Raw genomic sequence first — 27,650 nt, forward strand, 5'->3', positions numbered from 1 at the left:
AAGAGGAATTTGGGTTCTGTAAGCCAACATGCTGTCATTCAAACAAGCTCATCTGCACCCTTTGTAAGTTATATAATCAGCCAATATCAAGCAAGAGCTCCAAATAGCTCTCAGCGGACCACAAGACTGAAAAGAGAAGCTGGCACAGATGAAATCTTGGGAAAATACAACACCATAAAAGGTGGACAGAAGGAAACTATGACCAACCCTAGCGTCTGAGACAGACGGAGTACAAATTAATCAAAGAGAGAATGTAAGACAGCGCTTACACATATACCATCAAGCACAAAATATGAGATATTTGAATGGTATTTGTACTTAAGCTCAGTCTGGTAACAAGAGCTATTTTTAAACATGAATTCAAGTCATTTGAATGTTCCACACAACGGATAAACCGCAGTATAAATACACAAGATAAAGCTCTCCCTTCAAAATATGCCAGTTAAGAATGCCAAAATGTTACAACTTTTCACAGAGGGAGTTAAGTTTGGGAACAAATGCAGGAGATACACACACTATCCAGGCACTAGACTAGACCATAATAAAAGTAGAAAAAAGGGTAAAAACATGTCCTTCATATTTCTTCGAAGCATCCCTCAGTTCTGCTTTTTCCATCTTGTTCAGACAAAAACAAATCTCATGAGTTGTAAATTCAGATGCACTAGATCCTGAGATATTAACACATCAAAAGATAGAGACATGATTTTCACACACACACTAAAGGCCTTGAAACTCTTATCCAAGTTCTCTTCAGAGTAATAATCAGTTTTATCCCTAAACCAACTCAGTCCAGAACACCAGTATGAAGGTGTCATAAAGTTAAAATACTATGCAAAAATAACCAACTTTACTCGCAAGGTAAAGATCTATTTAACTGAACCACATTAGAATAATTAAAAATGATTAGAATTATTTCTTTTAATCAAGAACTTGACAGGGGACAAACAGCGGTCCATAAAAACAAATTCACAAGCCCTTGTGCCATGACCATCAACAATACAGATAAAATAAACAAATATCAGAATTTCACTCACCACTTTTGGTTTGGGCTTCAAAGGAGCAGTGACAAGTTCCTCACTGGACTTCCTCTCTTGTTTTGACTCGGCATTGCTGAAAGGACCTGACGGCGACGACAACGTAGGGCCCTCAGGTATAGCCACACCAGTGGCTGCAGGTGTCTCAGACGGGCCTTCGGGAGAGTTCAAGGCCAAGATATATTTCTCAGTGACGTCCTCTAATGATGGGGGGCCCTCTCCCTGGACTATTTTGTGAGATTCTGGGGCTATTGGGACAAACGTAGCAGGTTCACTGGCATGACGAACATGTTTGGATCTGACCTTTGCGACTGGAAGCTGGGGAAGGATGGAGGTGGTATCTGGGCGTTCGGAAGATGGATCTTCACTCTGTTCCTCACTGTCATCGCAAGACACCTGGTGGGTAAAGCGGTTGGTACGTTTCTTGGAGCTTCTACGAGTCATGCGAGGTGACAAAACTTGAGCTAGCTTTGGGTCGAAGGGAAATGAGGGCTCCGCCACTTTTGTTTCTCCATTATGACCAAGGTGGGAGGGTAAAACATGCTCAGATTGGGAACGAGACCTTCTGGTTGGACAATAAAGCTGTCGCTCACTATTTAGTTCCCACAGCTCGTCTCTTTGCTCGGATAATATAGGTTCGCTGCTGGAAGGTGGTACGGAATGTTCTAATTCGCTTATCGGCTCGTTAGGATGTCGCTGAAATTCTGTGACAGCATCTACCAGTTCTCCGCGTCTGCTGGGATCGCTAAAGCTCTTTTTCTTCACCGCCTTGCCATTCGCTTTGTCGTCAATCAGTTTGTCCATGGCACCAGGTTCGCACACAATGCTTTGAATCACAGTGCTGTAATCTCGGAGGCTATCGCTACAAACAGAGAGGTCACTGGCAGCACTGCCTGTATATTCAGAGAGGTCTGCAGCCGAGGACTGCACAGAACCACTCACCTTAGAGTTTAAAGAAAGTGAACCGAGCAGATTGCTATCCATAGAGAAGCTCTTGCCACCATCCTCTGCAATCGATCGCCTTCTGTGAGGCATGGGATCACTCAACGATCTGTACGCAGACTCACCATTTGATTCTCCATTGCTGCCATTGCTAGAGTCTGAGCCGTTGTTACCAGCTGAGGAAAATTTCCTCCTTCTGCGAATAGCACTGGGAGTAGATGGAGCCTCTGAGGCTCCCTGGTTTACATTTTTACTGCTGCTAATGTCTCCTCCTATGGCTACTCCCTCATGCTCTGTCCTAACAGAGGCAACATGAGATGAGAGAGATTCATCTGGTTTTGTATCAGGCAACTGCTGCTCATACAGCCCTGACTGATTCCAAACGGTAAGGGTCTGGCCCAGCAGATCTTTACTACAGGATGGCTCCCCATACGAGCCGACCTCCGGCTCTGTAACAATTCCTTCATCGGTCAGGCTAGATTCATGACCCGAGAGTTCGTCCAATGACTTATCATAGAACACATTCTCCTCCGAATTTCCCTTCTGTAAACATTTTCCACTTTCTCTGTCAGTCTCTTCTTCCTTACACCCTGTAAAAACAGCATGTTCAAGCCTCCTCTCCTCCTGCTTTGACTTATCTTCATTTTCAGTGTCTTCTGTAGCAACACTGCTTTCTCTCTTTAAACTTTCTTCCTCATAATCATCATCATCATCCTTACTTTTACCCATTTGACAGATGTCCCTTATTACCTGTCTGGCTTCCTGCACATAGTGGTCTTGAAGAGGGCTTGGCATTGGCTCTTCGTAACTGTAGGCACTCCTGCAGTCATCACTCTCTACCTCCCTGTCAGAAACCACTACCTGCTCACCACCACTTTCACAGTCTAGCCTCTGCTCGGAGGAACTTCTCAAACCTGGCCCACCTCCACAATATCTCTGCCCAGCTGGCTTCTCAGAGTATGTGAAAGACTTCGCCCTTCTCAGAGTTGCAGTGAGGTCCTTCAGAGAGGGCCGTCCAGGGTGTGGCCGATGTGTTTTGGAGCCCATTCTGTACACTGATGTGCCTTGACCAACCTGAAATGCAGAGTTCAGACTGTCCTCATCTCCTTGCCCTTTTCTCTTCATTCTTAGCTCAGACAAATCTGTCTTAATGTAGCTGAGAAGCGAGAGAGTTTCTGAAGAAATATCAGGGTTCGACATTGAGATCCTGTTCTTGTCTTTATCATTATTTAATGAATGTTGAAATACCTTATTTACTGCAGTGGCCGTTTTAGACTCTGCTGGATTTAAAATGGGCCCCATTCTAGGACGAACTCGAACTTGGCCACGGGAAAAGTTGTCTCCGTGGCCAAAACTGGGTGAGCGGTACATGGTGGCATTACCGTGGTATGTTTTACTTAGAACAGCTGACGACGCACCCCCATACATGTGGGTGTTGCCTGGTTGATCCTCTTCCTTTAATGTCTCTGTGCTGGAATATCTACTACTGCTTCTTGACCCCAGTGGACTGGATAAAAATGAAGGTATGGTGACCTTTGACACTCGTGAAACCTGTGGGACAGGACTGGCTCCAACTGGTCCCTCAAAAGTTCTATACAGTTGCCTGAAGCTGTCTTTAGATATATGTGAACCTGAAGACGGGTTACCTCGTGTCCATGACAGGCCCGTAAAGCATCCCCTAGACCGCAGGCCCTCAATCCTGCGGCTCACCGGCTGAGAATCACAAGACTGCTGATACCTCTCCAAGTGCTCCATCATTACAGGCTGATCGTCGCTGTCATCAGACACATCATTGTCCCGGCTGCAGCTACTTTTCTTCTTCTTTCTTAGTGAACGCCGTCTCACGTCTTTGTTGTGGTGAGCTAGCGTTGCAGGGCTGTCCTCCTCACTGCCTGAAGACCTCGCCCTCACCTTAGTCCTGAAGCCATGCTTGCATGGGGGGAGGTGTGTGCCGATTCCTCCACTGCTGTCAACTGCCTTACTATCCGTGCTTTCACTTAACTCCTCGGCCTCGTCTCCAGAGCTCAGTCTTTCCCGGGTGCCGGCTAGCTCCACGGAAGGACCCGTCTGTGGTTTGGAGGAGTTATGCGAAGAATGTGAGCTATCCAGTGGCTGCGGCTGCTCTGCCCTCTGTCTCTGCTGCCAACGGTGAGCGAGCGAATGAGTCCTGAGGGGCAAGACACTCGCTCTATTGCGAGGTGGGGGTGCTGGGGGAGAAGACTGGAGGTCACTACTACCAGGGCTTTGACTTTCACTATTATTCTGTGGGGGACCACAAATCAAACAACTTGTGCCGCTGCTAAACTCACAAGAATGGCTTTCGACACTGGAATTTGGGGTAGAAAAGTCTAGATACAGTCTGTTGTTGTCATAATCAGAGCTGTTTGTATTTTGCCAGCCGCCCACCGTATGGTGTAAGAACTGTTGGTCACTTTTGTCTGTGGCTGAGCTACCGTCTTTAGCACTGAAAGAATGTTGGAGGTGTTGACAGGCAGATTTCAAGTCATCAGCATCAGATGTCGACCTGTGTTGCTTTCTGCATCCATCCCCAAAAAGTTCTCTAATCTTAGTAACGCTTGGCCAGTTTGCATCAACATATGAAGGGTGATAACGGCGATGAGATTTACATGTTGGGCTCCCTAAGACAAAAATAAAATGTTGACCTGATTATTTCTTTATATAAGAAACAGTAATTTTCCATTAACTCATGGCAGTAATCGCAAATTCAATATACATTTTATGGAGCTTAAGATAAAATTTTGACACACACTTGATCAGATAGGTTCTCTTACCTGTTCTGGTGTCAGCCACAGTGCTTCGAGCCCTCAGCTTTTCCCCTCTGTCTGAATCAGAGCCTGACACAGATTCCTGAGCCGAACCGTATCTTTTACTCTCCTTGAGTTTCTCAGTAGCAGTCTCAAAAACTTCCTTGGCTAAGCAGCCACTGTCGTCCAAAAGCAAATCCTCGCCACCTTTAACAACTAAAGTTGAGCTTTTAACATTTCCAGTGTTGTCGGATGAACTCTGCGCCCCCGTCGCGTTTGAAATAAACTTTTCAGAAAGCTCGCGAACAGACGGAGAGGTCGCACGAGACCTTTTCCTCAGATCAGAGCCCTGGCGGCTGGCGGCGGAGATTTTGGAAACTTTTCTGGATACAGTAACAGTGCGCGTCGTCGCGTGTGAGGGCTGAACGCTGGGCTCTGCGGTGTCTGGGGGAAGGGCACCGCGCCTCTCCAAATCCTCTCCAAATGATCGGCGCTTCTGTGCGTTCCATCTTTCCAGCTTTTTGAAAGAAACGCTCCTATAAACAGGCGCTTTCCTCTCCATCTCCCTTTCAGCCATCGCGTTGCCTGTCCTCCCACTTACTATTCTTTCTTTTTCTTCAGTTCATTGATAAACTGTCCACACTTTTCCTCTTTCGTGGTGGCTGCTTTACCCCCCTGAAAACAACCTACAATGCGTCCATTTAACCTCAAAACTCGCTTGGCAGTGTTGTGCGGACCGAAAATCAAAACTTCAAGAACAACAGACGATTGTTTACGAAAACAAATTAACTAGTTGTATTTCCTTCGCATATTTTCCATCCACGGTTTCCATCCATGCATTTACAAAGAGCTCAAAGTTTGAGCAGAAAACTCCCAAATGTTTCAACTCTGCACGCAATCGAGGAAAGTTTGGATAATGTACATTTTCCAAAGTAAATCCCATTTCCTTGGCCGACTCTCTGTTTTTAAACGCATCCTTTATGTCCAGCGTTGACTAAGTGCGTTCAATGTTATTTTGACACAATTGTGTGTTTCCCTAACTTGTGGCTTGTTACATGCAGATAGTTGCTTTGCTTGAGGGCGGGACTAAAACAAGGGGTCGGGGGTTAGAGAGAGAGAGAGACCCCTGGGAAATATGTGGGCCGATCAAGCTTTTCCTCTTTGTGATGTGAGAGAGCAGATAGCAGTCTGGGAAAATACTGGACAAATCATCATCTTCATTGTTATAGATAATGTTTAGACATGCTTAAAGAAGATATAGAGGTAGTACAGTTGCTTGTTTTAGTTTTTGTTTAGTTAAGTTTAGTTCACCCGGTTGTTTCATGTGCTCAGTCTTTACACACAATAAAAACTTTTGCAGTTCTTTGTTTCGAAGGTTTTCACTTTTTTTCTTTTTTTGTGGTCTGGTTGATGTTTAAGTTGCATGAGTGTAGCGCACCCTAGTGGTCACAACGAGGCATTTAATGGCTCAGCACTATTTGTGTCCACAACATAAAACACTATTTAAATTATTATTATTATTATTATTATTTTTATTTTCCTCAGTTGTAGACATTTATAAATGAATAAAAAAAACATTTTTCATAGTACCTTTTTTATGTTTCTTTCTGGTTTATGTAATTGATGTGCATTTTCTTTTTCTTTTTTTTTTTGTATTGTTTTGAGGTATTAGAAACAAGATGTATTAATATTTGGAATAAGGGTCGTTTATTGTAAGCTTTGAGTTGTGGAGAAGGGATTAAACACGTTTTTTCTTCTTCTCACTCCTTTTCGAATATATAGGCAAAGGACATTAAATATAGTTAAAAAAATTAGAATAATTTGTTAATTATTATGATTTTATGTTTTGTGTGATTTGTATACTTGAATTTATTTTCTTGTTTGATGTTCTTTTTTGCATAAATTCGAAAAAGGGTTTAAAGTGTAAGATTAACTATATTATAACCATATTCTATTACAAATTAATGAAATAAAAATATTTTAAAATAGTATATTCATTTCTTATTTTAAATTCTGTGTGGCCAGGCTGTTGTTGCGATCAATCATATTTTTCTCTGTCTACATTTTGACTTCTCCCACACCACTAGTCAAGCATAAGCTATGCTTATAATGACAAAAGAACAGTATTCATTTATTTAAAAGTCATAATGAGTCAAATGACTCAAAACAATACTCAGTAAATCTTGTTAAAGGGATAGTTCACCCAAAAATGAAAAATCTGTCATCATTTTCTCACTCTCATGTTGTTACAAACCTGTATAAACGTATTTGTTCTGATGAACACAAAGGAAGATATTTTGAGGAATGTTTGTAACCAAACCGATCATGAACCCCATTCACTTCCATAGTAGAAAAAAAGAATACTATGGAAGTGAATGGGGCCCATGAACGGTTTGGTTACATTTCTAAAAAAAAATCTTTTTTTTTGGTCAGCATAACAAGAGAATTTATAGAGGAGAAAAAGCTATTTTAATTTGCAACATTAAATGCATTTTTTAAGTTATGTTGAAATGGCACAATGCCATTTATTAGCATGTACAATACAATATTATTGCATTGTTTATAAATGTGCAAACATTTCTTTAAATACCACTTTTCAAAATGGCAAAGGGATTTGATTCATAGAATGACTCAGTTGTCGATTTACATTGAACAATTTAGGGGACAAACTGTCAGAAGATTATTGATTGGTCCTATGTATTGATTGGTTACATAAATGAATCATACAAATTAATGCCATGACACATTTAATGGAATAGCAAAGTTTTTTCACTATTCAGACATTCAAAATGAATAAAGTACATTTAGGACAAACATTTGATTTTATTTGTTATATTAACATCTACTTCACGTGTTTATATTCATATATGAAACAAACATTCATTTTCTTTGAACATGAACTGTTATTAATTAGACAAGCATTTATTATCGAGTATATTTTGAATATGCACTTGTAAATGTTTTTGTACAGACAAACGACAATATAGACACAAGTAGAAAGACAATATTGGCACTGTATTAACTTGACAATTTCTTCATTATATGGGTATACATTTGTACAGTGTATTTTACGATGTAAATGCAAAAATAATACTTTGTCATGCAATATTTAGACGGTAGCAGTGTCTGCCTTTTGTTGTGTGAGTACATTGCGCCATCTACAGGCAGTTTATTCCATTTAAGATGCAGAGACAGTAGTTCAGAACTTGCTCCACCCTTCATTCAATGACAAAATTCATTCATCTTTATAAAGATAAATACAAAATTACACAGACATGATACTGGCCAAGTGAAGGAAATATGCATACATTTATAATGCAAAAGCCTGTCACAGTACAGATAAAATTATTGTATAATTTATTTGCTGCCTTAAATTTTTTTATTTACAAGTCATTTCAACTACTATTATTTATCTTTACTTACTTCAACTATATTTTAAAAGTTATAACAACTCATCTCTAGTCAAGATAAGTTAAAATGACTTGTAAATGAGTTGATTAAACAAAAAAATACCAGGCAGCAAATAAGTTTTTACAGTGCAGTGTTTTCTACTTTTTTCACTTGCAAACGTGAATTTCTTCTTGTTTTTAATACAGCTATTCTAGTTTTGATAATTTTAAAGCTTAAACATCAAGTAAAGTATTTTAAATGCAATGTAATTGCCTTGTTTTTTTTAATGCCACGCATCAACACAGAGTGAGTTTTACAGAATTTCTCTGTTCCTGGATCAGGAACTAACTATGAGCAACCAATAACATGACATACAAGACATCGAATTAAGTCATCAAACACAATGAGATAATGACTGTCAGATAATGTGCTGCAGATGTGGCAGTACTGTGTTACCCAGATGGAGCTTTTGTTTGCATCCGTTTAATATTAGACACATAATAACACCATCACATTTTCACTCCTACACTTCTTACATTAGTTTTGTTAATTTCTACAGACTTTGACTAAAAAATCTGCTTTTAAATAAAATACTCTACCTCTTCACAGATCAGCTGGACCTATACTCTTAAAAATCAAGCTTGTTAAAGGGGTCTTTGCAGCGATGCCATAACAAAACCATTTCTGGTTCTCCAGTGAAAAATCCAAGTTCTTCATACCTTTTTGTAGTCAGTAGGACCTTTAATCACTACAAAGAAGCTTAACATAAAGGTTTTCATTTTGAAGACCCTTTTGGAAACTTGATTTTTAAGAGATTTGGTAACTGAATTAAACCCAGCCAGGAAAAATCTGGCAAACTCACCATCCACATTCCCCCATTCACAGGGTATAAAAACCCTTTAAATGTTTTTATTACAGAAACACTATATGAGTCAAAAGTCACATTCCTTTAGTAAATCTTCGATGTACACACACACTTCATGGTTTTTGTATTGCTTCATACACGAAACATCATTGATATATTATAGGAGCTAATGTTTAAACTTCATGGTGTGCATAATACTCAAATATAGCATAGCACATGGTCTACGTGTATTTTAATACAATTTAAGGCCCACTCACAACAACTCTTACGAAAATTAACCATGGGTTTTTGTGGTAAAAGTGAAGTAAGTTTTTTTTGTGTATTGATTACTACTAGCAAAACCATGGTTTTACTATGGTGTTCGAAAACCATGCACAGCAAGAAGGTCCCCGCTTTGAGCCCCAGCTAGGTCAGGTGCCTTGCATGTTCTCCCTGTGTCAGTGTGGGTGGTTTGGTACTCCGGATTCCTCCCACAGGCCAAAATATGCAAGTTGGGTGAATTGGAGATACCAAACTGCCCCTCCCCTAACCTGTGTGATGATCAACTTGTTTATGGATTAACCGGTTCTTGCCATAAATAGCCATAGATGCTGGAATGGCATGACGAATAAAGAAATACCATGGTTCCCAAAAGCATGATTATTTTGTGGTAACCATGTTTTTGTAACTGAGGTAAAACCATGGTTAATTTTCATAAGGGTAAGTCAAATTACTTCTGCTCTTTCTGTGAAGTGATCTTAAGTAGTAAAGTTCGTGTACTGCGTCTGTATTTGGGTTGGGTGAAGTAAAACAGAATAGGATCCAGTACGCTGTTCATACTGGCAAAGGGTCTGGTGCTTTTGTAGACCACCGACAACAAGTTCCTCAGTTCACATGATGCTGTGGGAAAGGTCCTCACCAACAGGTAAAGCGTCTTTGTCAGGTGAAATGGCAGAAAGCTGATCGCAAATACTAACATTACGATGATGATCATCTTAACAGCTTTAGTCTTTGCCTCCGACGAGTCTCCTCTAGCTTCGCATGGTTGGCAAAGAACCTTCGCCATTTTACAGTAAAGCACCAAGATGACCACAAAGGGTAAGACGAAGCCCAGACACGTCAATGCGATGCCGTAGGGAAAATACTCGAGCGCGCGCTCCGGCACGCTCAGGTCGTAGCACACCGTGCGGTTGCGCTGGGTGCCGGTGGCGGCGAATTCGAACGTAGGGGCGCAAAGCACCGCCACGGCCACCCAGACGCACGCGCAGATGATCCAGGCCAGCTTGCGCCCGCCTCGTCTGGGCCACGGCGTCAGCGGGTGACAGATTCCCAGGTAACGCTGGAAACTGATGCAGGTGAGGAAGAAGATGCTGCCGTGCAGGTTGCTGTAGAACTGAAAGCGAACCATGCGACAGGCGAGGTCTCCAAACGGCCAGTAGTCTTTGCTGGCGTAGTTGTAGACGAGGAGCGGCAGTGAGCAGACGTACAGAAAGTCCGCAACCGCCAGATTCAGCATGTAGATCTTGGTGCGCGTCAGTGCGCGCCGACAGTTCCAGATGCGCAGGATGATGATGAAGTTGAGCGGCAGACCGAGGATGAAGACCAGGCTGTAGATGCATGGGAGGAGGTAGCGCTTAAAGTCTTCATTATAGGTGCAGGAGGGCAGAGACTGAGTGGAAATGTTTGGAGACGTCATCTCGACGGAATCTGCCTCACATTCTGAAAAACAGAAGAAACAAATATTCATGTCTATGGATTGATATGCCATCATTATTTCATTCATCAACATTAGCTACTGCTATTTAAATTATTTACTGAAATATCTATCACTAAAAATGAAACATTGGTGTTGCTCATCCATATGCCTCAAACAAACTTGCTAAAAAGGAGGTTGGTATTAAGGATAAAAAGCCTTAAATGTTTTGCCCAAGTGTTCCCAAGCTGTCACTAGGGACATTACTATTTCAAAAAGTACACATTTGCACCTGAGTGCATATTAGTACCCCAAAGGTACATATTTGTACCAAAAGTATACATATTTGTATATATCAAGAACTTTTTAAAGGGTACTGCCCCAGTTGGGAACAGTTTTTGACAATTTTTTCTACTAGGGTGTAGAGTCCCAAAAACTATGCATCCATTTAGTGTGTGTATTTATATAGTCCATATCAAGACAAAACCAAAATTCAGTAAAAATACAGCCTAACTAGTGTGAATAAGCTCTCCATGCCTTTTGACTAGGTTTTGCAATACCATGTTTAACTATTCACGGCCACCACCTCATCATCCAGCAATTTATGTAAAAAATGTCAATAAACATTTTACACGTTAGAGATGTTGCTTAAAATGATTCATGTATGCAGCAAGGGAAATTTTTTAGACATTCAGTAAAAGCACATTAAAAGTCACATGGTTGAAATATACAATATTTAGGCTTATACATTTGACTTGCATAGTTGGTCACATAATAAGTAGTATTTATACGTACATTTATATCAAAATGTAATGGAAATTTTTGGCATTCTTTAGCAGTGGAATGTGTCTGCGTGTTGTTTTTGAATTTTAATGTCAGGGGTCTTGGGTAAATAACCAAGCGAACAGGAAGAGGGACACTGATATGAGAACCGATGTAAGATCATCTAGAATTTACTGTGTTTTTATATGAATATAAACAATCTGATTGCACAAACAATCTTCAGGAAGAATTTCCTTGTTTATAACTGCTATATTTGGCTATGTTCTTGTGGCTAAAATGTACTGTAATAATAAAATGTAGTGACCTTAAATTTATTTACACCACTTATCAGATGAGCCACCTTAAAGCTGCAGTGTCTAATTTTAGTGTCGCCTCTAGTGGCAACAAATGGAATTGCAAAAATAAAGATTTTGTCAGGTTTACAAAACACTCCCCATCCTTCATTATCAAACAGGGGTGCGTTTCCCTAAAGCATCGTTAGCTAACTACCATTGAACCCTATTGGTAACGACAGAATTGCGACCAAAAAAAGGTTTAAAACTGTACCTTTTCTGTCACTGGGGTGGTACCCTAAGGTACTGTTTTGTACCTTTACAGTTACATACTAAACACAATACAATGTTGTGTACTTTTAAAGGTAAAGTTAACTGTTTTGTACCCCTAAAATTTAACTGGTACAAAATTGTTCCATAAGATAAACAATAGGGTATAACAATAGGGTACCACCCCAGTGACAGAAAAAGGTACAATTTTGTACCTTTTTTGTGAAAGTGAACGCACCCCTGATGAGTATAAATGAAAGTGAAACAAAGAGATGCACCGATTGCAATTTTCTTGGCTGATTCAGATTTTTCTGTATGTGTGATCTGCCGAAACCGATTTTCTTTCAAAGAGCTACAAACAAAAATTCTTTGTAAGCCTACATATTAAAAATAACAAGGAACTATGCTTCTAATCACAGGTGAAGAGCTGTCGTTCAAACCACACAAGTTTGTGATGCAGTTTGCGAATGTTAGTTTGAACTATGGTTTCGGGAAACACCAAATCGTTGAACTTTGTCAGTAACGATGAAACTTAAGAGAGTAGTTAACGATGCTTTTGGGAAACGCACCGCAGATCATTATAAATGAAAGTGGAACAAACCAGCAATGCACCAATTGCAATTTTCTTGGCCGATTCAGATTTTTTTGCAAATTAATGAAATATCTTGAAATTAAACAACAGAGAACTACAACACGACAACAAAAGCAGTCTTTAGATGCAATGTACGTTATTTACAGCAATAATCTGACATTAATCAATCTGAACAGATTTATTAGTTAGTTTCTCCAACTACCGGTTATGTAGTTGTTATGTAGTCGTTGTTCGAGAAACGCACCTCCGAGCAGAGTCCTGCATGCGGGCGAGGGAACTGGTGAACTAAGGCTACGTTTACACAGAAACGATCTGAAATGAAAACGCAAAAGTGGTGTTGCATTATCACTTTTTATTCCGCGATTATATGAGCGTTTTGGGGGGAAATCTACATGCATATGGTGACGCAAAAGTGTGTGATATTCAATGTAGTATGCACTCCAGGCGGCTAGGTGGCAATGTGAAGCACTGACACACAACAACACCAAGTCTGCATGCCTGCGTACAACCTTCTTCCTTGTTCTCCCAGGTCTCATCCAAAGCTGTCTGGTTTGCCTCTGACGAATTGGCGCATTAACAATTTGATAGAGGTAATTAATGCGCCTTTCACTGATCAGTAATACTAGCTGTGAATATTTCGTACAACTGCTGGAAAGACTCTTGTATATTTATCAGAGCTGCTTTGGCAACTTGAAGGTCTGAAATATAGAAATAATCTGACATGTTTGTTGTTATTTTTCTGAACTGGCGCATGCCTGTGACGTAAACGCATATGCGACGAGAGCCACCGTGAGCAGACTTTTGCGTTTTAACCCTTTAGACGGGAACACAACGGTAGAGCATTTTTAAGGGTGGTTTCACTTTTTTGCGTTTTTAAGCCCCTGTCGCCATGTAAACGAAAGGCACATCCGATAAAATATTTTTACGTTTTCACCCTCGAGCATTTTCGTGTAAATAGGGCCTAATTTCAAGGTGTCATTTGCAAAAGCGGGGCAGAAATCAATAAGCACAGGCGGACTGCACGGGCAGTTCAGGTCGTGATCTTAATGTAAAATGGTTCACGTTTCCGGGTATGTTGGATAACGGGTTGGATAACACAATAATTTTAAAGCTAACAGGTATGCTATAAATATAAGGTAAAAAGTACAGTCTAGATTAATCTCATACAAAATAAAAGGAATTTTTTGCATAATATATGAGTTTGTGATTTGCGTAAATATTATGTACATTTAAACACACACACATACATATATATACACATTTAAGAAATGTTTTTTAAAAAATATTGTTTTATTTATTTATATATAATTTAGAATATATTCAAATATAAATAAATAAATATATATACACATGTAAATGTTTCTTAAATACATACATGAATGTGTGTGTATTTATATATAAACAATAATTACACACAGCACAAACCTATATGTTATGCAAAAAAATGCTTCCATTTTGTATCTAGATTAATCTATGCCCAGCTCTAGTAAAAAGATATAATGCATGAAAGTAATGCTTTTTTATATGTACTTTAGTGATTCATGTAAAAATAACTGACTTACCATTACAGAACATTAAAGATACATTACATGCATGCACACATATATATATCTCAGTAGCCAAGCCATTAAAACTTTTGATACATCTAAATAATAAATGTAACGTGATGAAAACGCTATAAAAACACTACATACAGGAATCAGACTTCCGGCTCAGAATCGGAATGTTGTAAGACTGACTGCCGTCCGGCTGATCATGCATAAAATCTGCCAATTCCGGTCTCTGACCGGTCGATCTGTGCATCTCTAGAACAAACATAACACATAAATCATTAAATAGGTTCACCCTCCACAAACATTCAATTAATAAATAATTACCTTTTAAAAGGCATTGCGTGTTGAACGTTATCCAGCTAAATTAGCACTGTTGAAATATTCATGTGGCCGTTTTTGTGTCTAGAGGCAAATGAAGTTTACAGTGCGTTGCATAACGGTTTTGCACATTTACTCATCATATGACACAAGCTTGCGTTACAACAGAGGAAAAGTCTGAATTCACATTCCTCTTTCTGCTTTCACTTCTCAATGTAAAGGCCTCAATCTTTATAAAAATGAAGTGCACAGAAGACATCATTCATTAAGATAAAAAAGACCATCAAATACTCTGCACACAGTCAATAATCTTAAAGAGAGGCTGTGATTAAATGAATTTTCATTCACAGGCTTTCATTTCAAGTGAAACACTAGAAAGCTTCACAAGATGCTGCAGGTTGCATCTCGTCTTTAAGATCTTATCCAAACAATGATTACGGAAAGCACGCCTTAAGACGTTCACTTGATTTTCAGTTCTTCTCTTTCATCACGGCTAGTCGTCATCAAACATCTTGCACAACAGAAATGAGACAATCCGTTTCACAAGAGCTCCAAGCTTGCCTTTGCCCAATACTACATGAACTTTGCAGATGTCTGATTGGATTTAAAGCACCTTGAGCAATTTCCCTCGATTCTTAATCATCAATCCACCGCACCCCGGGTCTCATCTCAATGAATGACAGATCAGACCTTCATGTATCTTGGCTCTCTCCATCACAGAGACAACTGGAATGAAGGGAGCATGCTAGATTTGTCTAGACAGGTTTTGGAAACGTGACACTTTGCTGAAAAACGGCCTCGGGATGAGTTCTGAGAAAGAGAAATATCTTGAACATGTTTGAGTAGGGTGCCTATATATTCAACACAATTTAACTATTCAAATATTTAAGTCAAAAACAGTAATAAAAGACTTTCACCCCTGTATACGTTAACAATTTTAATACAATAGAAGAAACCTTTATTTGTAGCACAAACAATTCAGGACATGCATGTCGAAGTTTAACTGGTTTTCATTAGCAGCTTTATATGGAAAAAGTTCTTGCACAAGTGAACTCTCTGTAAAAGTACAATTTCTACCCTGTCACAACTAGACAGTACAAACCCAAAACATGCCTGTAGCTCTTTATATGTACAGCAGACATTATAACCGGATTCATGCAATAACACGCTGTTGACTGAGATGGAGCTGGATGGGAGGGAGTGGTGGTCATGCCTGTTGATTTAAACAAACATGGATCAACACCATATGCTGTCTGAAGGTTTGTTGCATGGTCTGGATCAAATATTTGCTCTGTGTTGTGTTTGTAATCAGATGTACAAGATACCATAACAGCCTCTATAGAGCTTCTTTCAGACAAGATGAGAGTCTTAGTTTACAAAAAAAAAAAAAATTTAGTCATCATTTACTCACTCTCTGTTCTGATGAACACAAAGGAAGATGTTTGTAAGCATTCATGAGCCCCATTCACTTTCATTGTATTATTTTTTTCCTATTATGGACGTGAATGGGGCTCATGATCTGTTTGGTTTAAAACATTCCTCAAAATATCTTCCTTCGTGTTCATCAGAATTGTTACATGATTGTAAGATCATGAGTGAGTAAATGATGACAGAATTTTCATTTTTGGGTGAACTATCCTGTCTGCGTGGTTGATGGATGTTTAGTAAGTGTGTGTTTACATCTATCTCTCATTACACTTGCGTCCATGTCTCCAGATCTTAACATGGGCAAAAATAGACATTCGAGAGCAATCGGAGCCGAAGAGTCTTAAATTAGGTCGTACCTGACATCACAAACTATTGGACAGATCTCAGATTCATGACTGACAGTGATGCAAGAGAAGGTGCATGCATGTGCATGAATGCAAATTCCTGACACACATTTCTCAACTAAACTTATGACGCATGTCTGAATTCATACCAGGCAAAAAACAGTAGGCCAAAAGTACCCGGATGAGCTATTACTTCCGGCAAGATTTTGAAGTGTGCATTTGCTGGACCCTTTACTCTTCCGGGAGCCCTCCTGATATGTTTGCTCTAGTTAAATGCAAACATATAAGGAGAACAGCTGTTCCTTATGGTTAAATTGCACTTGTTTAACATCATCCAAGTCAATGGCTCATTAGTTATAATGATATATGTCATATGATGTATCAACATGGTGGATGTAGTACGTCTGAATTGCATTCACACTACCCATGTTCAGCACAACCTAACGCTTTTGACTTTGGCTCTATCATTCAAAAAAAATTAAGTTAGATTTATTATTTTGTTACACAATCAACACAAACATCTCTGCTACAAATGAACACTTTAAGTTTGTTAAGTTTGGGACCTACAGTTATCGTACAATTACATTGAAAGTGACAGGAGTGCAAACGTTACCCCATAGGTGGGCTTCATTGTCCAAATCAAATTCAAATCAATCAAATTCTGTCTGTATATTAAAGGTGGATATTGTTTATATATCTGCCTATAATAGATAGATATCCACACATTCATCTATCCATGATCCTTCATCTAACCATGCTTTTATTAAGCATCAATGCATATACATAGATTTTTTTTAAAAGGGCTGCACAACTAAGACAAAAAATTGTGGGTTATTTCACCTGATATTGTATTTAAAGTTATAATTTTGATGAATAGTATTTCAATTGTTTTTATTTCATTATCATTGTATAGGTTTAATTTTAACACTGTCACTGAAAAAAAGATTCATTGAATTTAATCAATTTTTTAAGGTAAGTGGTTGCAATCAATTTATTTAAGCTACATTTAAACAAAAGTTTTATATTTTATTGTACGTTACTAATCTTTTTTGTTTAAATGTAGCTTAAATAAATTGATTGCAACCACTTACCTTAAAAAAATAGATTAAATTCAATGAATCATTTTTTTCAGTGTGACAACTAACCCCGCTGTGTAAAAATGTTTTTAATCCCAGCTATCAGTTGCGAAGAGTTGCTGATATGTTTCAAAATAATGTTATGTTTTAGTTTACGAGACAGTGATTAAAATAATATAAGGTTGGATTTGGTGACTTACACACCCAACTCAGAAAAAAAGACCAAGAAATGTACTTTTATGCCCCCAAAACACTATTTGTTCAATATCTTAACCAAAACACATCAAAACTTTTCACAAATTCAAGATCTTCTGATAGAAAGAGAAAATACCAAAAGCAAAGATTGCTCGGCCTTGTATAAATATGTAAAGTAGCCGTGTTACAATGAACCCGTTTTAGTTTGTGATTCGCTCACCCCTGCTGTTTTAACAGCGGATGAGTAGATCATTTATTTAAATCAGTACGTATGCATGGGTTTGGTTTATTTGTAGCAATAGCCAACAATACATTGTATGGGTCAAATTTTTTTTTATTTTTATGCCAAAAATCATTAGGATATCAAGTAAAGATCATGTTTCAGAAGATATTTACTGTAAATATATAAAAAATGTATTATGTGTTGCTACTGTAACAACTTTAAAGGGGATATTTTATTTCAATATTATGACTTTTTTTGCAGATTATATCTTATCAAATGCTATCCTATCCTAACAAACCATACATCAATGGAAATCTTATTTATTCAGCATTCTGATAATATAAAAAAAAATTGACCTAGTTTTGTGGTCCAGGGTCACACATTAAAATTTCCAAAAATGCCTCTCATCTTCTATTGGTTGAACAAATAGTCTGAAAGTGGACTGGTCAGACACGCGATAATCTGTCTGAGGCATTCATGAGATGTTCTTGAAAGAATGAAAAACTTTACTGGTATGGTACTGATATTTACAAAATTTCCAAACATATTCCAGAAGTACAACAGATTGGATTTTTAATACATGTTGAAAAAAATACATTCTCGGGGCAACCTTATCTCCATGCAAGGTCAAGCACAACAACAAGGCTCTCACTGTGAATGCTATTTCTTCAGTACAAACAAGTGATGTAACAGCTTGTAGCTAAATGAAAATGAAAGAACTTACTGTGTACCTGCAAAGTGCTCACCCAGTCAACTCGCACATTTCTCAGCAGCTACACCCTCAAAGTTTTGGAAACTTGCATCTACACATTTGTTAGACGCTTTATTCAAAGCGTCAGAATGTGTTTTTCTGGGATTCGAACCAACAACCTCCTACGCTGCTAACACAATGCTTTACATACAGGAACAGACTCGGAAGTATTTTCATAAATGACCTTAATACTTAAGTGAATGTAAATAGCATAGCCCGGTTAATCTGGTTTGGGAAGAATTCAGATCTCTTTCTGTAAAACCTTGCCGTTTGATTGCACAATTTAATATCTCTGCAAATCACAGCACACTTTCAGATTCATTTAAGATGTCTTTTGAAACTCTAAAGGAGAAGTAAAATGTGAGATTATCGTTGTACTTTCACAAAATAAACATCTGAGAATGGGAAAGTGTTTACATTTGCTTCCAATTTAATCTCACTTCTGTCTGGAGGAAACCATGAGAAATCTGATGAAGTTTCTTCTTAATCTTAATGAGAATCTGCATTCCCTGTAAACGTTTATCATACATGACTCGGGTGCAAAAATAGCCCACTAGAGTAGAGATATCTTTAGCCAACGGTCAACACATCAAGTGGGAACATTCACACAGCACGGCAATACTCAAGAAGACATTTCAGAAAACCATGAAACACTTCCAAAACTGTCATCATGACTATGAATTTATGAAACCTGCAGACTGTAAAACAAACATGCAGTTCTTCTAGCTAAGCAACCTCCGGGAATGCTTGTGTTGTTTTTATGGGAATTGCACTCACATCATAATTGCATTACTAATAATAGTTGTCCATCTATAAGACCTGTCCAAAACACAGAAGCCATTTACTGAAGTATCACTAATCTACTGGAATTCCTACTGTAAACACTGATATCCAGTGAATCAGATCAGATCATATCACATTTTTATTATTCCTCTGAACTGTTTACACATCTTCATTTCAATCAGAATACAGGTCAGAAGAAATGACTGTACAAAGAGCATTATGGTTTACAATGCTGCATAACTGCACCAACACGTTAATGAATATTGTGCATTTGAAACAGGGCCAATGCTTTATTGATATTGGTTTGCTGGATTTGGATTTGAACCCTTATGTATTGTTGGGGATGTTTTCATCCACTATGGGTCTTAATTTGGACACAACTTTCTCTTTGTTTCAGCAAATTAAATGATTTTTGGTGACAAATCTTATATTGACACCATGGGCAAATTTACTACCCTTTAAATAAATTTTTTTGCATACATTTTTTAATCAACCTCAGTACTGATTAAAACTTCCAAATGTTTACAAAACATTCCAGGAATTTTAAATGCCAAGTTCATAAATTAATGATTTGGGAAAAACACACACAATGACAGATTTTCAATATATAAAGTGATTGTCGACTGTTATTTTTACCTTTTATCACAGTCTTAAGCATGTCAAAGATTAGTAAAAACATTGGCTTTGATGCATTGTAAGTTTTTGTGCACGTTCAGATTTTATTTGTTCTCCCTCATTGTTCGTGGCTGTTTTTGCCCCATTGACCTTCATTATAACTACATTTTTTATTGCAAAGCCATGACACCATATAATCATACATTCTTTGCAAAGAAATAAAATTTGTCATTTTTACTGTTAACCATTAACCCTTTAGTAGGCCTGTGCAAACACAATGCTTAATTTCTGGCTTGTACATTGACTAACATGGAGTGTAACAGAATATTAGTGTGTTTTTTTCCAAATTAGTGGCATGATTTATGAACTTGGCAATTAAAGTGTTAAAATCCTGGAATTTTTGTTTAACATTTAGCAGTTTGATTATTTAGCAGTTTGATTATTATCAAATTGATATCTGTTGATGAACAGATTTATGCAAAAAATATCTGATAGATTTTTACAGCAATTTAATTTAAAACAACCCGAAAGGGTAGTGAATTTGAATAAAATAAAATTGTAAATAAATTATTTTGTATATATTAATGCTGCATATCTATTTTCTATTCAAATGCTTTTTGCATGTTTCATTAGCCTACTAATAGGCTGCTATTTATTTATTAAAAGTAGAGCAAATTTGTTTCATTAATTTTGTTACACTAAAGCAAACAGAAAACATATCTTTATGTAAAGGCTAAAGTATATGTATACAAACAGAACGTGTATAGACTTAACTAGTATGCTATGTAAACAGGTCATTTTTTATGTCTACAGCTATCAGCATACATGCCGTAACTGCGCAATAAACAGGTGCAAATTTCTTTAATGACTAAAGTTTTAATTTCTTTTAAGACTTACCTTTGCGTTAACTCCTGATTCATTCTCGTCGACAGCAAACTTTAGTTTAAAGAGTAAATCCACACGAGAGGAATTGATGGTTATCCTGCTCTCGTGATTCATACAACAGCTTATGAGTTTTTAAGCTCCGCGTCCCGACACACTGCAGGCTGTAGCCACGCCCCTTTAGACGAGGCTCATAAATATGAATAAAGTTACGCACAGTAATCTTTTCTGATTGGCTGCGGCACAGACGTGAATGAGGACGCTCTGTAATGGCTAATATTCTGGGTTTAAAATCCTGTGATCGTGATTTTTGCTTTGAAGATGCGGAATTAGACGTTTTTCTCTTGTAATATAATAAATCTTCATTAGCCTATATTAAACATTAGCACAACTTAAATGGATATGTGAGGGAAGCAAAGGTTTAACAGCGGCTTCTCTTTATTTTGTTGTCAAATGACAACCTGCAAGTTGATGTGGCAGAAAAAGTTTGTCAGACATGAATGAAATAATTATATATTTATTTCACATTTTTATTGCTATTTTTTTAAATGCCACATTAACGTCACATTTTTGGGCCTTTTATGTTCTTTCAGGTAATTTCACACACAGTTGATCTCACTTTTACAGCACAAGTACAAACAGATTTTAGGTGACCCATCTTTACCCAGTGCATTTCTGCTCCTTTGTAATGCAGAGGAACGAGTTCAAACAGAGCTCCAGGCATGGGAACACCCGAACAAAGCCCATAATTCCTGTTAATAATCACGGATGCCAATAAATCAGGTTATTAAAGATCTTTATAAATTATGCGGGATGTTTTTGACACATGATGATGACATTCTTGAAACCGCAGGAGTGAGAAAAACAGGACTTTGTGTTTCTGTGTCACAAACCTCATTTGGTCCTCACAGACTATTTTGCATTCCTGAGCCCACAGGGGTGCCCCAAGTGATTGTTTATCCACACGGTGGGGGTCAGATGTGGTCTTCTGATTGGTCAGGTTGATTTTTTAAGCTTTTAAGTTTGGTCACGTGGTCACAAAAAGAGCAATAAGTATAGTAAATAATACCATGATAATAATTTATTATGTTTAAAAGTACAAAGGTTTAATGATTTAGTAGACTTCAAGACTGCTCAAATTATTTATAAAGCAAAAAATAAACAATTCCCTGGGAACATACAAAATTGTTTATAGATTTGAAATGTGGTTATAACTGAAGAAGGACTTTAGATATGAGACAACAATTTGCTTGGACAGAGCTCAAAAGTAGGTGTATTTCAATCTGCTAAGTGATATTGTGGAATAGTTTGAACAACTTGATAAAAGAAGTGTTCATATATCTCAATTTAAAAAAAAGGTTTAAAATATTTATTTTTGATAAAGGGAGGGGTGAGTTGGAAAATTGACCTATTTTAAAAGCTGTGTTTTATTTAAATAGTTTTATGTGAGCTTTAGGTACTGTGATCATTGGGAATAGGTTTTTGATAAACCCATGAGGTGAGCTTTTTGTTAATTAGATTTTTTAATGTGTTGTAATTTACTTTTTCTCAGTTTGAAATAAACAAATAAATAAACATGGTCAAGGAAAGGAAAATAAGGGAATGTTGTATGTGCTCTTTTTCTTCTTCTTTCCATGAGCTCTTTCTCTATGCTCATCTTCGCTTTGGGTTTCAGGCCAAGCTTCCAGTTTTCAATGCTGCTTCTCTTTCTTCTACACTTTTTTCATTCTCTGTCCTCTATCCACACAGGTAATACCTCATACAGATTGGAAAATAATTATAATTGTACACATATTATTTACTATTTTCAAGCATTTATAGCGTAGCCATTTTAGTTAGAACGTCAAGTTGGTACACAATAAAAAATTCGCAGCATTTTTGTTAAATCAACATATATTTTTATGTTACTTTAACTTAAAATGAAGGAAAACAATTTCAACTTGCTTTTATAGTTATGTGAACTCTCACGATATTACGTACCTATAGACACATCATTTTTTTATTCTTTCCCTGCTTAAAAAACACCATCACAGAAATTCTATTGGTTTGATTGGGAATTTTATTGGTTCTAATGGAATATGGCCCAAAACACACTACAGTATTGGTCTCTAATGGTATGTATTGGTTCTATGTTTTGGTTCTAATGGAATATGGCCTAAAACACACTAGAGTGTAGTGGTTTTATTGGTAAAAGCTAATGGTTCCTAATGGTATTTTAATGGAAACCATTAGAATTTTCTGTAATTGTTTTATTGTTTTATTCAGCAGGGTTTTCATGATACTGTCACGAATTTCCGCGTTTTTTCCTGATCGTATCACGAATTTCTGTTTACGTGTCATTGTCACGTATTGGTTAATCAACTGTTTTGTCTTTTCTTACCATTGTCACTTCGGTTTTGGGTTAGATTTACATAAAATGACGTCCTTTCCCAAACCCAACTCTAACCCTAAGGCCAGGCGACAATGGTTTAAAATTGAGAAAATATTAAAAAACAATACTTAAAGTGACATCCAAAGGCAAACACCAAATCTAAACCTAAAATGGTTTGAAAATAGAAAAAATAAGTTCAGTAAACAATATGTGACAATGACACATAAACAGAAATTCGTGATACGATCACGAAAAAATTTGAAAGTTCATGACAGTATCACGAAAAAGAATCAAAAAATGACATGCCTTTAGGTATAATTTTATGAGACTGGGTATTTTTTATGAAAACATTTCACTTATAAATCTGCTTACTAGTTTTGATTTATTAATAATATTTAAATGCTATTGTTGCATTGCAATACAATATTCATATTCTAGCAAAGCACTCCCACATATTTTGCTATCATAACTGCACTTATTTCCATCGTTGGTATAAGTAGCAGAAGGATGGTAATTTATGAGAAATACAGTTTTACACAACCTTGGCATTCATCCAGTTTAAACAACTATGAATCCACCTTTACAAAACTATTGCTCACTTTCCCAAAACCTTAAATACAGAACCTCTGGCAAAATGAAACAAATGCTTTAAAATCATGTAATCTGTTCTCAAAATCAAATAATGCTTTCAGATGATTCGTACAGCCAATAACTGCTCTTCCTTATAGTCTTCCTCTGACTATTACCCTTCCTCTCATATTGTTTCCATTCTTTGTTAGTATAAACATACATACAACACATCTGTATCATCTGTACAGCAAAAGCGTGAAAAGTTTTGAGTTTGACACATGTGTTGTAGTTTTCCAAAAGAGTGAATGATTTTGGGTTTATGCCACTGGGAACTAAGTTCAGTGTTAGTTTAGTGTTTCAGCAATTCAGACAAACAGTAAGAGTTTATGACATATTTTTTGCTAAATGTAAAAATAAACATGGTGAATCAAATTGATTTTTACTTTTGTATATAATTCAGCTCGAACATAATTCAATTGAATAAGTCAAGTGGATGACTCAAAGGTCTTAAATTTTGGCAATGCCGTAAATGTTTTTCCAGTATTCCCAGGTCAAAGTCTATTTTTAGAAATGATTCCGGTGATGCTCCGTTTAACAGAAATCCTTTATGAAGAGTCTAAAACAAAAACATGATGCGATTATTACACAACTAACAATCAGTTTGATTGAAATCCAGTACCTGTTTCTTAAAGTCTTTGTAATATCTCACTATGGAAAATTTGACACATCTTTTGTTAAACTTGGCCACATGCCTACAGTAGCCCGTTTCAGAGAAATTCTGATAAAGAGGAAATCATTTATGGTGGCAATTTACTGTAAATAGTCTTTGAAGTAAACAGCAAGGAACAAAATACCTAAAGAGAAATCAAGTAAAGACAAATACTGGAATCAAAAATACATGAAATTGCTTTGCATTATGTTGAGATTTATGGCAAAAACTCAGAATTATAAAGTCTATTATATTCCTCCATAATCATTTTGCTTATTCATTTAGTGTAGCATTATTCTGTACTCATTTGCCTTAATTTTTGGCCTTTCACTTACAACAGGCGGGGAAGACAGGAAACGATTGGGGGGGATTGGGGTTGAATGGAAACTGTTGAAAAAAATTGCCCACATGCACACCACAACTCAACATGTCAAGTCATGTGTACCTACTGCTTATTTTCCAACTGTGTCGAGATAGATGCAGAAGAAGGCATACGTGCCTGCTTTAACACATGATGGTTCAACCGGCAGGACCGAACCTCGACTGTCAAGATCCATCAAAGCCTCCGGTTATAAGATGACCACTGGAGCCCAAGGGCTTTCTGGTAAATATAGCACAAGATGCCAACGACCCATTAACTGACCAATAGGATCTAGGGTTTCTTATTGCAAACTGATCACTATGACCCTCATGACATGTTAAGCATTTGTGATGTATCCCATGACTGACAGCACACTCGACACATTCTTCATGTAAATCTCCCAAAATACTAAAATAACCATACAGTGGTGTAATTGTAGACAAGACCATTCCTGTTCTTCCATACCTGCTGGTTTTTATTCCCCATTAGTTTTTCTCTATCTGAAAACCAGGGTCAGTTTTGAAGAGATTATGTGTGTTTGATGATAAGGAGCAGGAGCCTGTAAGATTCTCCATACATGAACGGATGCTAATGAATGTGAAGTCAATTGGATTTTGAGTCCTGCAGCTGGCTGATTATAGCAGGAAATGGACACAGGACTGATTTAGCACTCAAATGGCCATTACACCCCCTCCAAATACTCTCAGAAATGACCTTTAATGTGTTTTTCACATTTTATTGGACAAAACAAAAGTACTAGAACTTTATCACTATATACAGCAGGGAAAAAAGGTATGTCAATATGTATTTGACACATCAGAATTTTTTTTATCAGTAAGGGGATTTCTAAGTGGGCTATTGACACAATTTCCACCAGATGTAGCCATCAAGCCAAATATTGAATTCATTAAAGGAATCAGAACATTTAAGTATACAAGTTGAGTCATAATAAATAAAGTGAAATGACACAGGGAATAAGTATTGAACACACTTTATTTAATACTTTGTAGAAAGGCCTTTGTTGGTGATTACAGCTTCTAGACGCCTCTTGTATGGAGAGACCAGTCGTCTGCATTGCTCAGCAGTGATTCTGGCCCATTCTTCCACACAAATGGTCTTTAAATCTTGAAGGTTCCTTGGGCCTCTTATGAACTTTGCTCTTCAGTTCTCTCCATAGATTTTCTATAGGATTTAGGTCAGGTGATCGACTGGGCCATTCAAGCAACTTGGTTGTCTTTCTTTGAAACCACTTCATTGTTTCCTTTGCCTTGTGTTTGGGATCATTGTCTTGCTGAAACGTCCACCCACTTTTCATTTTCAGCTTTCTGGTAGATGGCAGCAGATTTTTATCCAAAATGTCCCAGTACATTTCTTCATTCATCCTGCCTTCAATAATATGATATCTGCCAGCTCCCCTAGCTGAAAAGCAGCCCCAAACCATGATGCTTCCACCCCTTAACTGTCTTGGGGTGATGGGCAGTGCCATTTCTTCTCCAAACATGATGTGTAGAATGACTGCCAAAAAGTTCAATTTTGCTTTCTTCTGACCATACTATAGTCTCCCAATAATTCACAGGCTTCTCCAAATGCTTTTTTGCAAACTGTAATTGAGCATCAACATGCTTTTTGTTCAGCAATGGAGTGTTGCGTGGTGAGTGTTCAGTGCATTGCTTATATTTTTCTTTTGAAACAACAGTACCTGCTGATGCAAGGTCTTCCTGAAGTTCTGCCCGAATGGTTCTTGGCTCTTGGAGAACTCTCCTGATTATTCTTTGGACTCCTCGGACAGGCATCTTATGTAGAGCACTTGATCGTGGCCAGTTTATAGTGAATTGATGCTCTTTCCATTTCCGGATAATGGCCCCCACAGTGCTCACAGGAACATTCCGCATTCTGGAAATGCGCCTATAACCATTCCCATCAAAATGCTTTTGAACAATAAGATTACAAAGGTCTTGAGTGAGTTCTTTGCTTTTACCCGTCATGAAGTCTTTCCTGTGTGCCTCCTGGGTAATGAGAAGCCTTTATAGGCCATCAATTAGGACTAAAGCAGCTGATATAAATTAGTACTGATAGGGGGCAGGGTTTCTCTCTCATAACTGATGGATTTCAGGTGATCTCCTGGCTTTCTGTGCCATTTTGCACCTTGTTCTCTTCATGTGTTCAATACTTATTCCCTGTGTCATTTAACTTTATTTATTATGACTCAACTTGTATACTTAAATGTTCTGATTTCTTTGTATGAATTCAATATTTGAATTTAAGGCAGTGGGTATTTTGATCTGTTTTTTTTTTAGCTTTCATATGATGTATAAATCATCATTACACAGTTCTCTGGAATACTGTATTGTGCTATCAAAATGCTTTTCAATAATAATATAAGAGATCAAAAAGTTGCCAAAAGAAATTTTTGACATAAAACAAACTTAAAATGTGAAATTAACAAAGCATATTAAACAATTTAATGTAGTGCTGTTGCTTAGTAGCTTTATTCTTCCATAGTATATACCTCCAATATATTCTTTATTACTACTATGGAAGTCAGTAGGGCTTTTGATCTGTTATTTATTAAGGGTCACTTGCTTTTTAAATAAAAAGTGTGAAATATAAAATATAACCTGCTGATGCTTGCCAGCCTGCTTTTGAAAATGCAAGCACAATACAATAGCCTACTTACAATAGAGCAGGATATTTGCACATTAATTTATTGCGCAGTTCTCTGGAAAACTGCATTGTGTTGTCAAATGGCTTTTATTAATAATCGACCTTTGTCACATCATGCAACAAAATTAATCAAACTGCTGTGCTAGTTCCACATCTTTTGTATTACACAATCTCTTTTGTAATAAAATGTCTATGAAAACCCACCTCAAGTCATTTTTTGTG

The 27,650-nt window shown here is 37.4% G+C and overlaps 2 protein-coding genes across 5 annotated transcripts in view; both read right to left on the reverse strand.

Annotated features, from left to right (window-relative positions):
• Positions 1-5,791, reverse strand: part of LOC129418744 (rho guanine nucleotide exchange factor 17-like) — a 91,226-nt gene extending 85,435 nt beyond the window's left edge. The window contains exons 1-2 of the mRNA XM_055173610.2: positions 4,769-5,791; positions 1,035-4,615 (exon numbers count right to left, since the gene is read on the reverse strand). Coding sequence (XP_055029585.2) covers positions 1,035-4,615; positions 4,769-5,318 — 4,131 coding nt within the window. The 5' untranslated portion in view covers positions 5,319-5,791. The remainder of the gene's footprint in view (positions 1-1,034; positions 4,616-4,768) is intronic.
• Positions 5,792-7,544: 1,753 nt separating this feature from the next.
• LOC129419417 (P2Y purinoceptor 3) lies at positions 7,545-20,922 on the reverse strand. 4 transcript variants are annotated; one of them, XM_055174554.2, is made up of 3 exons: positions 20,769-20,918; positions 14,280-14,390; positions 7,545-10,694 (listed from the first exon to the last, which is right to left on the reverse strand). In XM_055174554.2, exon 3 carries the CDS (start codon positions 10,669-10,671, stop codon positions 9,706-9,708), a length of 966 nt encoding a protein of 321 aa, XP_055030529.1. In that variant the 5' UTR covers positions 10,672-10,694; positions 14,280-14,390; positions 20,769-20,918; the 3' UTR covers positions 7,545-9,705. The 4 variants fall into 4 exon arrangements, with proteins under 4 accessions (XP_055030529.1, XP_055030530.1, XP_055030528.1 ...); XM_055174555.2 differs by lacking the exon at positions 20,769-20,918 and adding an exon at positions 14,463-14,682; XM_055174553.2 differs by lacking the exon at positions 14,280-14,390 and having other exon boundaries at positions 20,769-20,922.
• Positions 20,923-27,650: the final 6,728 nt, after the last annotated feature.

This window comes from Misgurnus anguillicaudatus, chromosome 15, assembly GCF_027580225.2.
Source record: "Misgurnus anguillicaudatus chromosome 15, ASM2758022v2, whole genome shotgun sequence".
Classification (NCBI taxonomy): domain Eukaryota; kingdom Metazoa; phylum Chordata; class Actinopteri; order Cypriniformes; family Cobitidae; genus Misgurnus; species Misgurnus anguillicaudatus.